The sequence below is a fragment of the Harpia harpyja genome, chromosome 21 (genome assembly GCF_026419915.1).
Source record: "Harpia harpyja isolate bHarHar1 chromosome 21, bHarHar1 primary haplotype, whole genome shotgun sequence".
Lineage (NCBI taxonomy): Eukaryota > Metazoa > Chordata > Aves > Accipitriformes > Accipitridae > Harpia > Harpia harpyja.
This window is the reverse complement of record NC_068960.1, coordinates 10,911,903-10,923,985: the sequence shown is the minus strand read 5'-3', so window position 1 is coordinate 10,923,985 and position 12,083 is coordinate 10,911,903. Positions and strand designations below refer to the sequence as shown.

General features: G+C 42.8%; 1 protein-coding gene across 12 annotated transcripts in view; it reads left to right on the top strand.

Annotated features, from left to right (window-relative positions):
- LOC128134617 (multidrug resistance-associated protein 1) overlaps positions 1–12,083 on the top strand; it is a 71,893-nt gene that overhangs the window by 51,068 nt on the left and 8,742 nt on the right. For 7 of the 12 annotated variants that reach the window (XM_052772545.1, XM_052772543.1, XM_052772538.1 and 4 more), the window contains 5 exons: positions 180–326; positions 1,558–1,716; positions 3,203–3,369; positions 4,155–4,349; positions 5,647–7,173. In XM_052772545.1, coding sequence (XP_052628505.1) covers positions 180–326; positions 1,558–1,716; positions 3,203–3,369; positions 4,155–4,349; positions 5,647–5,755 — 777 coding nt within the window. In that variant the 3' untranslated portion in view covers positions 5,756–7,173. Of the gene's footprint in view, positions 1–179; positions 327–1,557; positions 1,717–3,202; positions 3,370–4,154; positions 4,350–5,646; positions 7,174–10,707; positions 11,188–12,083 lie in introns of those variants that run through there. The other 5 variants (XM_052772541.1, XM_052772542.1, XM_052772540.1 and 2 more) reach the window with 4 other exon arrangements.

Genomic DNA, 12,083 nt, shown 5'->3' with positions numbered 1-12,083 from the left:
ACATATACCATTTCATCTGCCTTGGGGCAGCTCTTTCCCTCTCTTCCCATCACCATCACAGTTCCTTTTGCAAATTACAGACTAACAAGGATTTTTCTTAATTGCTTTCCTTGAGTCCTCTGAGCCTGTGTCCAGTTGAAGGAGGAACTGGTCAGATACATTTGTGTGGTTTTTTTCAGGCTGAATGGAGTATTGAACAAACCGCCCCAGCAAGTACCTGGCCCGAGGAGGGGAAGGTTGAGTTTCGAGGCTATGGTTTACGTTACCGGGAAGACTTGGATTTGGTTCTGAAAAACATAAATGTTACCATAAATGGGGGTGAGAAGGTAATAAATCTGAATTTATAGTAGACTGGTACTAAGTCTGCGTGCATAAGCTGAAGAGAGGTCTAACCCTGTTCTGTAGTGTCTCTTGGGTCCTTAAGAACTAGAAGAGCTTCTGTAGAATCAGTCGTCTTGTAACTGGCAGATGTAGTAGGCTTTTATCCTTTTTGGGGTGTATCCTGCATTATGGGATAAAGATACGCTATTATGTGGGCTTGTGAAGTATCTTTTGGTCTGGTTTCGTAAGGAAGCGAGGTTTACGCTGTCTTCTCTCCCCTTCCGAGAAAGTTTTGCTAATTTGTTTGCCGTAAGCAAAGAGGAGTACAGGTTGCAGAGCGATTATGTTAATTATAGTCTCAAGAAAATGAGCTACTAAGTAGAGGGGGGGAAGCCCTGGTCTAGTGAGGCAGAAGTTGCAAGGTGAGACTTTCTGCAGGAAAAAAATGGGACTTCAGAGTAGATTCACTGGATCCGGCAAAACTGATGGCGATATGTGTGTCTCTCCTATTGCTTCCTCGCACATGTGCTCACATGCATCCCACCCCAGTCCTATGTGGATTCTCTGGTGTCTAATAATACTGTGATCTTGCACGGCAGCATAAAAGGTAGCTGCAAGACAGACCTACTGTCCGGCTTCCTTATTTGTGGTATCCAACTAGGCATTTGCTTTTTTCCTGAGTGCACGCTTTCTACCTACAAATATAGGCAGAATACTACCTCAAGAGTGGTTAGAAAGGGCAGATGGCAAGAGATATATCAACCAACCAAAGTAGCAATCTTTTATATTTATTTAAAAAAAGAAAAGAATTGGTGGAGACTTCAGTCTAACTGGGAAACAAAACATACAGTATGAAACTGAGTGCTTTTGGTATATTTTTTGCTATAAATTCAAACAAGATAAATGTCAAGTCAGCAATTATAACTGTGAAGCGTGAACCAAACAAAGGATTAGGAAAATCTTGGCCTGCTCTACCCAATTCCATCTGCCTTTCTAGGAAAATTGAAAACTGTAATTGGATTGCAAGTTTTGAGACTGCTTTTTGTTCTTGTTTTCTTCATATCCAGTGATTTTTTTCCCTTCCCTTTTGATCAGCCTCAATTTATTATGCTGTTTTGGGGTGTTGATAGCCCAGCAAATATGACAACCTTCTGAAAATGTGTCAATTTCAAGCAGATGCTTGGAAATGCTGTAACTCTTCCTTGGAGTAAGTTGTTCCTGTATTCTTCCCAACAGATTGGAATAGTTGGAAGAACGGGAGCTGGAAAATCCTCACTTACTTTAGGCTTGTTTCGGATTAATGAAGCAGCTGAAGGAGAAATTATTATTGATGGAATTAATATTGCAAAGATAGGGCTCCATGACTTGCGGTTCAAGATCACCATCATCCCTCAGGTAGGTGCAAAATCCTGCCATTACCAGAACTCGTTTTGTAACAGTGCTGTTTCTCTAATGTACTAGGGAGAATATATTTATTCCTTTTGTGATCTATAGCTATGAAATTGAGTCATTTCAGCACGCTCTTTCATGGACTTGAAACCAAGATTTTTTCCTAGACTGGCTTTGATTTGCTTGTGCTGGGTAACAAGTAGGAGCTTGGCTATAGCTGAGTTGTGGTGTGGAACCAAACCCTTGGCCTTTGGACTCATGGGCCTTGTCAGCACCCCACACTGATCACTTAAATGCTATAGACAGCTTAGCCTGAGTGGGGAGATCTGATCCCAGCTGAACACCTGATCGGGGTCCCTTAGTTAACTGCCACCATTGCTCTTTTGGCCAGTAGAGGGGAAGTAAAGTCTGAGTATTTCCATTTGTGGAGAGCCCGCAGGGCAGTTTTTCTAGGGATAGGTTTCCGCTTTCATTTTAGGTAGTTCCATTCTTTTTAGAAATGGAATGAAGGTACTGCATAGTCTAGTTATGAGGGATTGGGATTTTGTGTTGCTATTTCAGGCTTGATATGCACTCTTCGGGCCTTTGTACAAAGCATTCTGACTTCGGCAGGATCTCATGAGCGAGTTGTGCAGTACTGTTCACTCACAGAAACAAGTACATAATCATCCCAGTCTAGCCCAGCAGCTGTGGGTTTGATAGTCGAAAACGTTTGGAAATACGGATTTACAAGCACTGGACTTGCAGTCTCAAGCCTTCTTATTCTTACCATGTAGCCTTTATTGACTGCCTGTTCTTATTCAAAGACAGACCATAAAATGTGGTTATATAAATCACCATTGCAGCATGCTGGCAAAAACAAGTGAGCACACTGTAGAAGGTTTTCTGCACCACTTCTTTTGGAAATCTGGGGGGACTTTGCTTTGTTCTTTTGATCACTTTGCATCAGTCTGACACTACTAGGTCAAAAGTATTTCCAAAGTAGTATTTCTCCATGTCCAAGAAAAAAATGCGTTCATTTCACTAATACTGCAGCTGAAGACTTTTGAAATATTTACAGATGGTGTAATTCCCTAAGAAGTAGAAAGTTGACCTAGTAGTCCCTGCTGACAGCAGAAGGTTGGGCAGGGAGTGCCTGTTCTTTAACTTAGTAGCCCAGTAAAAAAGTTGGCTGGTTGTGATTTGTTTTGGGTTTGGTTTTTTTTTGTTTGTTTGTTTGGTTTTTTTTCCCCTGGATTCATGAGTTGCTGACTCACGGAAAGGTCTGGAGTGCCAGAGTCTGCAGAGGTCAGGCCCCCAAGAGGCATAAGGAATAAGGGTGAGGGAGAATAACTTGCTGTTGGAAAAAGTGAGGTCTCACTCCTAAACTCAGTAGATTAGCTTGCTTGCAGCTGCATCTGGACATGTTGTTTTTCTTTCACTATCTAAGAAGTATTTTTGGAGCGCTTGCCATGTTCTGTGTACATTGTCAATTACCTCTTTCTATGACTAGGATCCAATATTGTTTTCTGGCTCTTTGCGTATGAATCTTGATCCTTTTGACCAACACTCTGATGAAGACATTTGGAGGTCTTTGGAATTGGCTCACCTGAAAAACTTTGTATCGTCCCTTCCTGATAAACTTAATCATGAGTGTGCTGAAGGTGGTGAGAACCTCAGGTATGTCAAAGAACCGTGCTTGTGAATATTGCCTTAAGAACTGAGTGAGAACTGAGAGAGGTGTGTGCGTGCCCTTCCATCTGCAACTAGACTTTCCACTTCCAGAAACCTTGCAGCTCACTTGGGACAGTATGTATCTAGACCCTAGCAATAGCAATGCAGTGTGGGGCTCCTCCCCCTCGCCCTGTATGAGAATCTGGGGAGGGAGTTGGGGAATTCTTAATGCATGACCAGGCAATCAACCAACTAGGTTTTATTCAACGTGTTTTAAACTCTTAAGTTTGGGAATTTAAAGTAATTTAAGAAATACTCGGAATGCTGCAAGGTTTGACATCTTGGGCAGTCTTGGAAAGGATTTTAGTAGCAGCAGCCTGCTATTTATAGTGGATGCTCTGAACTTACCATGGCTCTTGCCCAACAGATGCAGTTTTTCTGAGGAAGTTGTTAGCTTGCTTTTTGCACTGTAACAGGGATATATGTTCGGTCTGTAGAAACCATGTAAAGTCCAGTCTTCAACACTGCGTTGATTCAGTGAATCAGCCTGATAGAGTTATGCTGAAACTATTTGTAATGTATTCTCTTATTACACTGCCAGAACTTCATTGTGAGGGGATCTAGTTTCAGATGCTGTTAGATACTCTGCAGTGAAGTAGTAAGACCAACCTTATCTGTTTTGCTGGATTCTTGGCACCTATACTTTAGAACAAGGAATTGCTAGGCTTCAAAATGAATACTGCAAACTTGTTCTGACTTTTTTTCCCCACCCTCCCATCCCATCTGCGTAGTGTGGGACAGCGCCAGCTGGTGTGCCTGGCACGAGCTCTGCTCAGGAAGTCGAAAATACTGGTTCTAGATGAAGCCACAGCAGCTGTTGATCTTGAAACAGATAAGCTTATACAGTCAACAATAAAGTCTCAGTTTGAAGAATGTACTGTATTAACTATAGCACATCGTCTGAACACGATAATGGACTACACAAGGTAAAGTAATACCACTTTTATCTTGAAGAATGGCATGTGTGACTTGCATTTTGCTCTATTTAAATGAGCATCTTTGTGTTAGCTAAATATTTACCAGCGCATTTTTAGCCACCTCTACACAGAGCTGCTGGAATACCTGTTTTGATGGGTGGTGTGTGTGTGTGTGTTCTGGCTTGCAGTGGCTGTGCTTGGCCTGGAGAGCTCCTCTGATCCCTCTGTTGCACTGCTGTTGTGCCATTCCTGCCCAGGCAAACTGGGAAGGGGAGGGAGACGAGGATAGGAGTCTATTCCCGGGCCTTGCCTTAATTTAGGCACAGCTGGAAGAGGCATCAGAGTTTTAGGGAGCTCATACCCTAAACTAGGCACAGACAGCATAAGGAATCAAAGGGGGAGGTCCTGTGCTTGTTTGAGGTTTATTTGATGCTTCTCTTTCCGTCACTTTTGGTTATAGTTCATACAGCCTCCCTCACCTTCAGCTGCCTTGCTAAGGTGTGGTTGAGGGCAGAGTTGTTGTCTCATAATTTCAGTTTTCAGCTCTCTTGTCCTTTTTATCACAGAATGGCAGAGAGCAAAGTGACCAGTGACAAGGTTTTTGTGTACTTTTGTAGACCTCTCTTTGTGCTGTCAATAGTGAAAGATAAGAAACAGGAACATTGCCTGTGCCAGGCCCAGCACCAGCAGCAGTGTCACCAGACGAACACCCAGTTCAGTCACGGCAGCGGGTAACACCATGCAGCAGCACCTGCTAAGGGCTTAGCAAGCATCTCTGCAGTACCTGGCCAATTAGTGGTGGTAGCTGAAGGCAGTGTTTTAACTGTGAGCTGACTTTACTGACTGCTGTAACTTCTTTGTAAACTTCCTAATTGCAGTTGCACGTTTGTTTTGCATAAGCTATGTCTGCATTTGTATTTCGTCAGCAGAAGCTGTATAACAGCAGCTGATGTGGTGCAGTATTATAGGAAAGTTATCCCAGATCTTGGAAGGTCTTAGGGGCCCTCACCTTGACAAGAAGTGCTGCCATCTAGTTTCTGGCTGGCTCAAAGCACAGTCAAAAGTCTCATGGCTACCTGCAAATGACTAGGTAAACATGCTACATAGAAAACAGACCAGACAGACCATCTGCAATGAGGTCAGGAAGGACAGAGTTGAGAACCTCTGTCCATTCATACAGTCTGGACTGTCTTCACTTGCATATAATGGCTATGCTACAGTCAGTTTCTGTCTGTACATATGTATCTGTGTTCATTGGCTTTCTGCATCTTCTTGTGACCGTGTTTTTTTTTCCCTTGTTTTACAGAGTTTTAGTCCTGGACAGAGGAGAAGTGGTGGAGTGTGGTAGCCCAGACCACCTACTTCAGGAAAAAGGCATTTTCTATAGCATGGCCAAAGATTCAGGCTTAGTGTAACATTTGAACTTGGTTAGTTCCTGTGAGAAAGAGGGAGGTGATACAGTCAGAGAACAGTAACTTCCCCTGAGCTGGTGTGAACTGTACAGTTCAGTTTCAGACCTAGTGAAAGCAGATGGAGCATGGCGATGGAAGTAACGTAAAAATGCAATTTTTTTTCTTTTTTTATTCTCCTTAGTATTGATTTTAGCCAGCTTTAGGAGAAGCACATACACTGTGCAAAACAATCCAGAGACTTTTAATTTTTGCCTGAAACCTGTCATTATAAGCTCAAATGTAAGGTGGAGTGATTAATCAGAGAAGTTCAGAAAAGCTTTTTTTCATCTGCTCTTATGTTCTGAAGTTCCCCCCCCCCTTTTTTTTTTTTTTTTTGTTTAAAACATTTTTGCAAATGCTAGTTATTTGCTTGTTTGCTGATTCCTCGTTTGATGAGCCACCTATTGTGGGATGCACTTGGAACATTTTGTGGCATATAGTACTATAGTCCAAAGATTCTTCTTCTTGTGAAATAACATGTGTGCCAGGCTTTCTCATTATGGCATTTACTGTACTTGGTTAATGCTTTTATGCATTGTCCTAAAGGTTTCATGTGTTTACAGTGTATAGCAGCAAGTTCACTATAATATGTCAGTAGTACTGATGTGAAAAAGCACAGTCAACTTCAAAGCAGTATTTAAGCATGTCTAGAATGACAATCACTCCAAAACCAAATTCGTGCAGCAGCTGGTGTGTTGCGGTACCTGATCTTACACCCAGTTCACTCAGGAATTCTGACTTGGGTGGCGAATCCTGGTGACGCCTGTGGGGACTAGGCTGAGAAGCGAGGATTTGCCTGAGCGGAGGTTGCAGGCTCGGCGTGATACGGATTGTAATACCCTTGGCTTTGGCAGTTCTGTGCTTTAATAGAAGCTCTGCCACATCAAGGACCATTAGCCTTATATCAAAGAAACATGCCCTTCATGCTGCTGCTGTTGACTCTTAAATTTTGTGGGAAACTTCTGTTACAGTTGTTTAAAAAAAGAAAGTGTTACTGTTCTTAAAGTTGTGTGTCAGAGGGGTCTAACAATTCAGTTAGCAATTGTTTTTTGAGATCTATGTTGAATGTTCAGTTTTCTGTGGGAAGAAAAAAGTTACTTTTCTCATGTTCTGATTAGTCTTTTTTTAAAGGAAAATGCTGGAAGAAGGCAAACTAAGTCAGATGGACCCAAATACTCAGCACTCTGAGAATGTGGACTTCGGTGAATGATATTGCTGACCTTAATACTAGACAATTGTCTTCTTTAGAGTAAAACTATTTATTTTTTTTGTAAATTATGACTCTCTGAAATTGAATAGACTGAAATTTTCTTTGGTATTTTTTGTAATGACTATACAAATATTTGCAAAGAACTTGAAGTAAAAAAATTGTTTGAAAGATAGCATGATGTGTCATTTCTTGTGTTGTATTTGACAAAGGGTTAGCTTTGGCAGTTCAGGTTTTTGCCTTGAAAATAGAAATTACTGGTACTGCTTAGACTAGCCAGGCTGCTAGGCCTGACGTCTGGGGAGTGTTAGGGCGGGTAAGAAACCTTGAGTGCAAATAACTGTGTGTTGTGGTAGGGCTGGATCACATCTCATGGTTTCTCTTGTAATTGGAGTGCTGCAGTTTGTTGAGCAGACCAGGTAATAACGATGGATCAGTAGAACAGGATTCTGTGGTGCTGTGGACCTTGTCATACCTGTGGTGTCCATGGCCTATGCCTGCCACATTTCCTGGGCAGCTTGGTGTTAACTTCCTCTGTGGAAATGGAATAGGAAAGGGGTGATTTGGGAGTTTGGGGAGGAGCGGTAGGTTTTGGTTTTTCAAATCACCTAACGTTTACGCAGCATTGTGACAGACAGAAGGGTGGAAAGATTGGAGCAAATGGTTAGTAAGGAACGGAGTATAGAGCAGAGAAATGAGCTTGTCAGGTAAGGTGCGTGGCTGGTGTTGTTTTACGCAGCTGCATTAAAATGGGGACAGATCTATTTGCAGAGGAGACCCAGAGGAGGAGCTGTGAATACCACCATGAGACCTTACCCACTTGGGGACAGTCATCTTCCAAGAATGCTTTGTGATCCTTCCCCTTCCACTCCTTCCTGGGAGAGCCCTGGGAAGGAGAGGGGAGAGGGGCCACTGGCATTGGACAAGGAGACAGTAAAGCTCCCCTGTGTTCTCTCTTTGCCTGGGCAAACTAGTTACCACCATCACCTTCCTCAAGGCAATGCTGTGGAGAACGTCCAGTGAAGGAATTCAGACATGATCTCAGATACCTTTGAAAAGCCTTGTGGGTTTAGTGCAGCTTGTTACTGAGATGGGGACTCAGCAAGTACTCTGCAGGTTTGGGATTGAATTCAAAGGAGGTTGTATTGCTAGAGTTTTTACTTCGGGGAAACTGATTTCAGATTTGAGGAAAGGATGCTTTCCATTGCACGCTGATTAACAGACGTTTACAAGCCTTGACATATCCATGTGAGTAAGTCCTTTGAAAACAATGGAACTGCACTTAGGAGCATGGTTTGTTTGAAACGCAGAACCTGCAGAATTATGCTTCCACTGTGCAAAATGTTTGCAGTGGAGTTGTCTGTGCAGGAATGATTTAAACTGCATTTGCAATCTCAAACTGGGTACACTGGGAAGTGTCACTGGATGTTCTCTGCCCTGTTCATGGGCTGTTTGTGATCATTTGGGGAACTGCGTGTCCAAAATGCTGTATTTTGCAGGATAACCTTATAAATAGTGCAGCAAGGGATCAGAAGACTTCTCTTTGTGTGTGCTTCAGTCTTGTTCTTTTTCAATCATGTCGTTATTAATATGCATCATTGTGTTCTCCCAGTTCTATATATTTATACTCTTTCTAGTACAAACCGTTCTGCCCCAGCTCTGGAGTAGATACTCTTTTCTGTTTGCCCTAAGTACCTGTCAGTGCTTTGTCCTGTTGCTGCATTGATTCATGATCCTGATTTCAAATGTCTGTCCTCATAAAAATGATGAATATCTTGTCTGGATTTAACTTGAACAAAATTGTATTATGCATGATGAGGATCGGTCTGAACTAACCTTTACTGCACACAGAGCTAGCTGAACAAATGCAGGTTTCTTCCCACAGAACCTGCGCGTAAGAGCAGTGTCATAGAGGTACTTTAGGGTACCTTGAGGTAGGAGCAGTGTAGCTGTGAGATCCTGTTTCAGCTAGGAAAGAGAGGGCCATATGCTGATCCCTGCATACAGTGTTACTGGGACCAACTGCAGAAAATGACAGAACTTGCTGCAAGGTAAGCTATTAGAATCTGGCACTAAAATCAGCGGATTTTCCTTATTTAATCTGGCCTCATTTTTGTGCGTGTTGTTTGGACCTAATGCTTATTTAGTACTTGGGACACTGTCAGCACTCCTGGGTAAGTGAAACCTGGCCTGACAGCATGTGACCTGCAGTACAAGAGAGTGTTGCCATCCAGCAGGGATCAGTGGTCTCACAGCCCAGGGTGATGAGCCTTCCCTCCAGCTGTTGGGGGGCGGGGGGCAGCACTACTAAATTCAGGGGTGTGGCACTGAATTCCAGCAGCTGAGCTCAGAGTCACGTAGCAGACACCTATTTTCTTTGAGTGCCTTGATGTCGCATATTTTCCTTTACGCAGCAAAGCTAATGCCAGCTCTGAAAGGCAGCATCTGGGACGGGGTGGGAACTGTACTGGGAGCGTGTACGGCAACGAGCAGCTTAGTCCTTGGGAAGGATGTGAGCTGGACACCTTCATCTAGCTGCTGCAGAGCAGGGTTTCCCTGAAGTGTATTGCTGTGGCATGGCCTGAGTTCATCCTGTTCTCATCCCCCAGGTCCCCTCCTGGTGAAGAGGTAATTATCTGCCCACCGGGAGGCTCTTCATAGCTGGTGGTCTTGTGCTTCTGTAGGTGGGTAGGTTCTCACTTCCTATGGAGCATGTGGAAGCCTAACTCCATGTTTTTCTGGTTTGTTGTGTTGGTTTTTTTTTTTGATGGCACAATTAATTTCATTTAGATCAGCAGAAAAAATGGAAACCTTATTTAGCTGCACTGCTGGCTATTTTTCTGTATTTTGTGGAAAAAATTGCCAAATACCTGTCAGGCCTGACAGGTAAGTGGCCAGACTTAGCATCCTTGGTCTTATCTAGAGAAAGGCTGTGCCTCTCCCCAGTTCATTCCATGCTCTTTGCTCTATGGACCATTTCTTCTAGTCTTTGAAAAGACCCTTATCTTTAAAAGCAAAGTTCTTTCTCTCAGAACCATTTTGTTCTGATCTGTTCATTAAAATGTTAAGGATCTATGAAACCAGTTCAGATCCTGCTGTGCTGTTTCTTCCATCTTACAGCAGTCGTGTGTGCCACTGCAGCCCATGTGAAGATAGTGGTGGTGGTGTTAACAATAATAAACATTTATTATAAGCATGTTAATATTTATAAAAGAGTAAAAGAAAACTGTTGAATTTACTGTATCAGATTTCAGTTCATGTAGATATATCCTGGCTGACATTATTTGCTGCACCATGGAAGATATTTCACATCTAGAAGAGCTGATTCTGCTGAGAAAACAGCTCAGGATTTTCAGGAGACCTGCACATAACATCCTAGTTCTTCATGTGTGTGAATACAGCTGCTTCTGTAAAACTGTTCCCAGTCTTGAGACATCTCTGAAGATATCCTTTAGTGGTTCAACCGCAACGTAGCACAGAAACAGTTGTGCTCTGGGTCACTGATGCCTTTAGCATTTTGGCATTCCTGTGCATCTTGCGACCATCTAGGGAACTAGGAGTGCATGAACTTGGTGTAAATCAGTGCACACCACCTTCATTCTTATTTTCTAGCTTTAGCAATTTTGGTATTACCTTAAACTTGGAATCATGGGACAAGAATCTTTTAGGTTGTTTTTCTCTCCTACGTATGCTGTGTTTTCACTTTGAGATAGCCTTAAATGAGGAGGAAAAAGGAAAGAAAAAAAAAATCAACTTGGAATTGAAAGCCCTAACTCTTCATGTCCAGACTGGACAGACAACTGGAACAGTGAAAGTGCTAATTAAGCTCTTGACTTAACTTCATATGATTGCATGGGAGTCCTATACTGGCTCAACTGGCAGAGCAGGTGGCCTGCGTGGAGTGAGTGGCTTTCTGAGGATGAAAGGCTGCCATGGGTAGGTGCTCTGGCCGGGCTGGGCTGTCTCCCAGGGGCTGCATAGTGGTGATGCTTGCTGGCTCCCAAACCCCCTGGTCTGGGTTCTGCCTCCATCTGGTGGCCTGGCCTGGCCATCCAGCTGCAGCCTGCTGCGGGTGGGAACACAGCTCAGCCTGCCCAGCCGAGAGAGTGGTTGGAAATACGGGTTCTCCCACAGAAACGTGGGGGCATCATGTGTTGTTGCTGTGGTCTAGGTAAAAACTTGTTTTTTCTCTAAAGTCCCTACTGGACCTAAAGTAAAACACTTGTTTTGCTCTGAAGAGAAAAACAGAGTTGGGAAGCCACCGAGATGCCAATAAACCCTCTTTAGATTAGTGGGTTTTATTTGGACTTTGAGTGCGTAGCTACTGCTGAGCTAAACACAACTGCTCTGTGTATGTTGCACTTATGCTACACAATAGCTATTAAAAATTAATGCTGCAAAAGCGTAGACATGGCAAGTCCAGGTGCTCCTCTTGATCAGCTCTAGACATTCAGATTACTGGAGGTGTTGGACAGACTTTTATTTTTTAATATTTAAAAATTCTTCAGAGCAACTTACGAAATAGGCTATTAGCATAGTTCTGAGCCTGCTGTAGTCACCTGTGCTAATTGCATAATTCAGTCAAATAGTCTAATCTAGAAAGAAGTACATCTGCAAAGAGCCAGCAGACCTGTCCTTTTAAACACTGCTTGCTGTTCCTTACACCAGATTTTGAGAGGATGGAATCTTCAAGCATTAACTCCTTTATATATCTTGCTTTAGCCAACTTCCAGACAACTTCCTTTTGATGACTATTACCATTTTTTTTGAGACTTGAGCTCCTGATTTGTCACTTACAGTACCACGTGGATGTAAAGTTGGGGACTCCGTCTCATCTGAAAAACGGGGGGTTTGTCACATGTAATTTTGGGAATGCCTTTTCTTTTGTCCTTTCAGCACAGCTTAATGTGTGAAAGCTGATGGTATTTTTGTTTGCTCTTACTTTGTGCAAGCCAACAGCAAAACTGTGCCCTTTCAAAGATTACCAGTGTGAAAGTATGTTTTGATTATTTTCTCCTTCTGTTGCCTTCTCTCTTCATTACCAATTTAGGAACGGAAAGCAAGCATTTAAAAGATGTTTATATC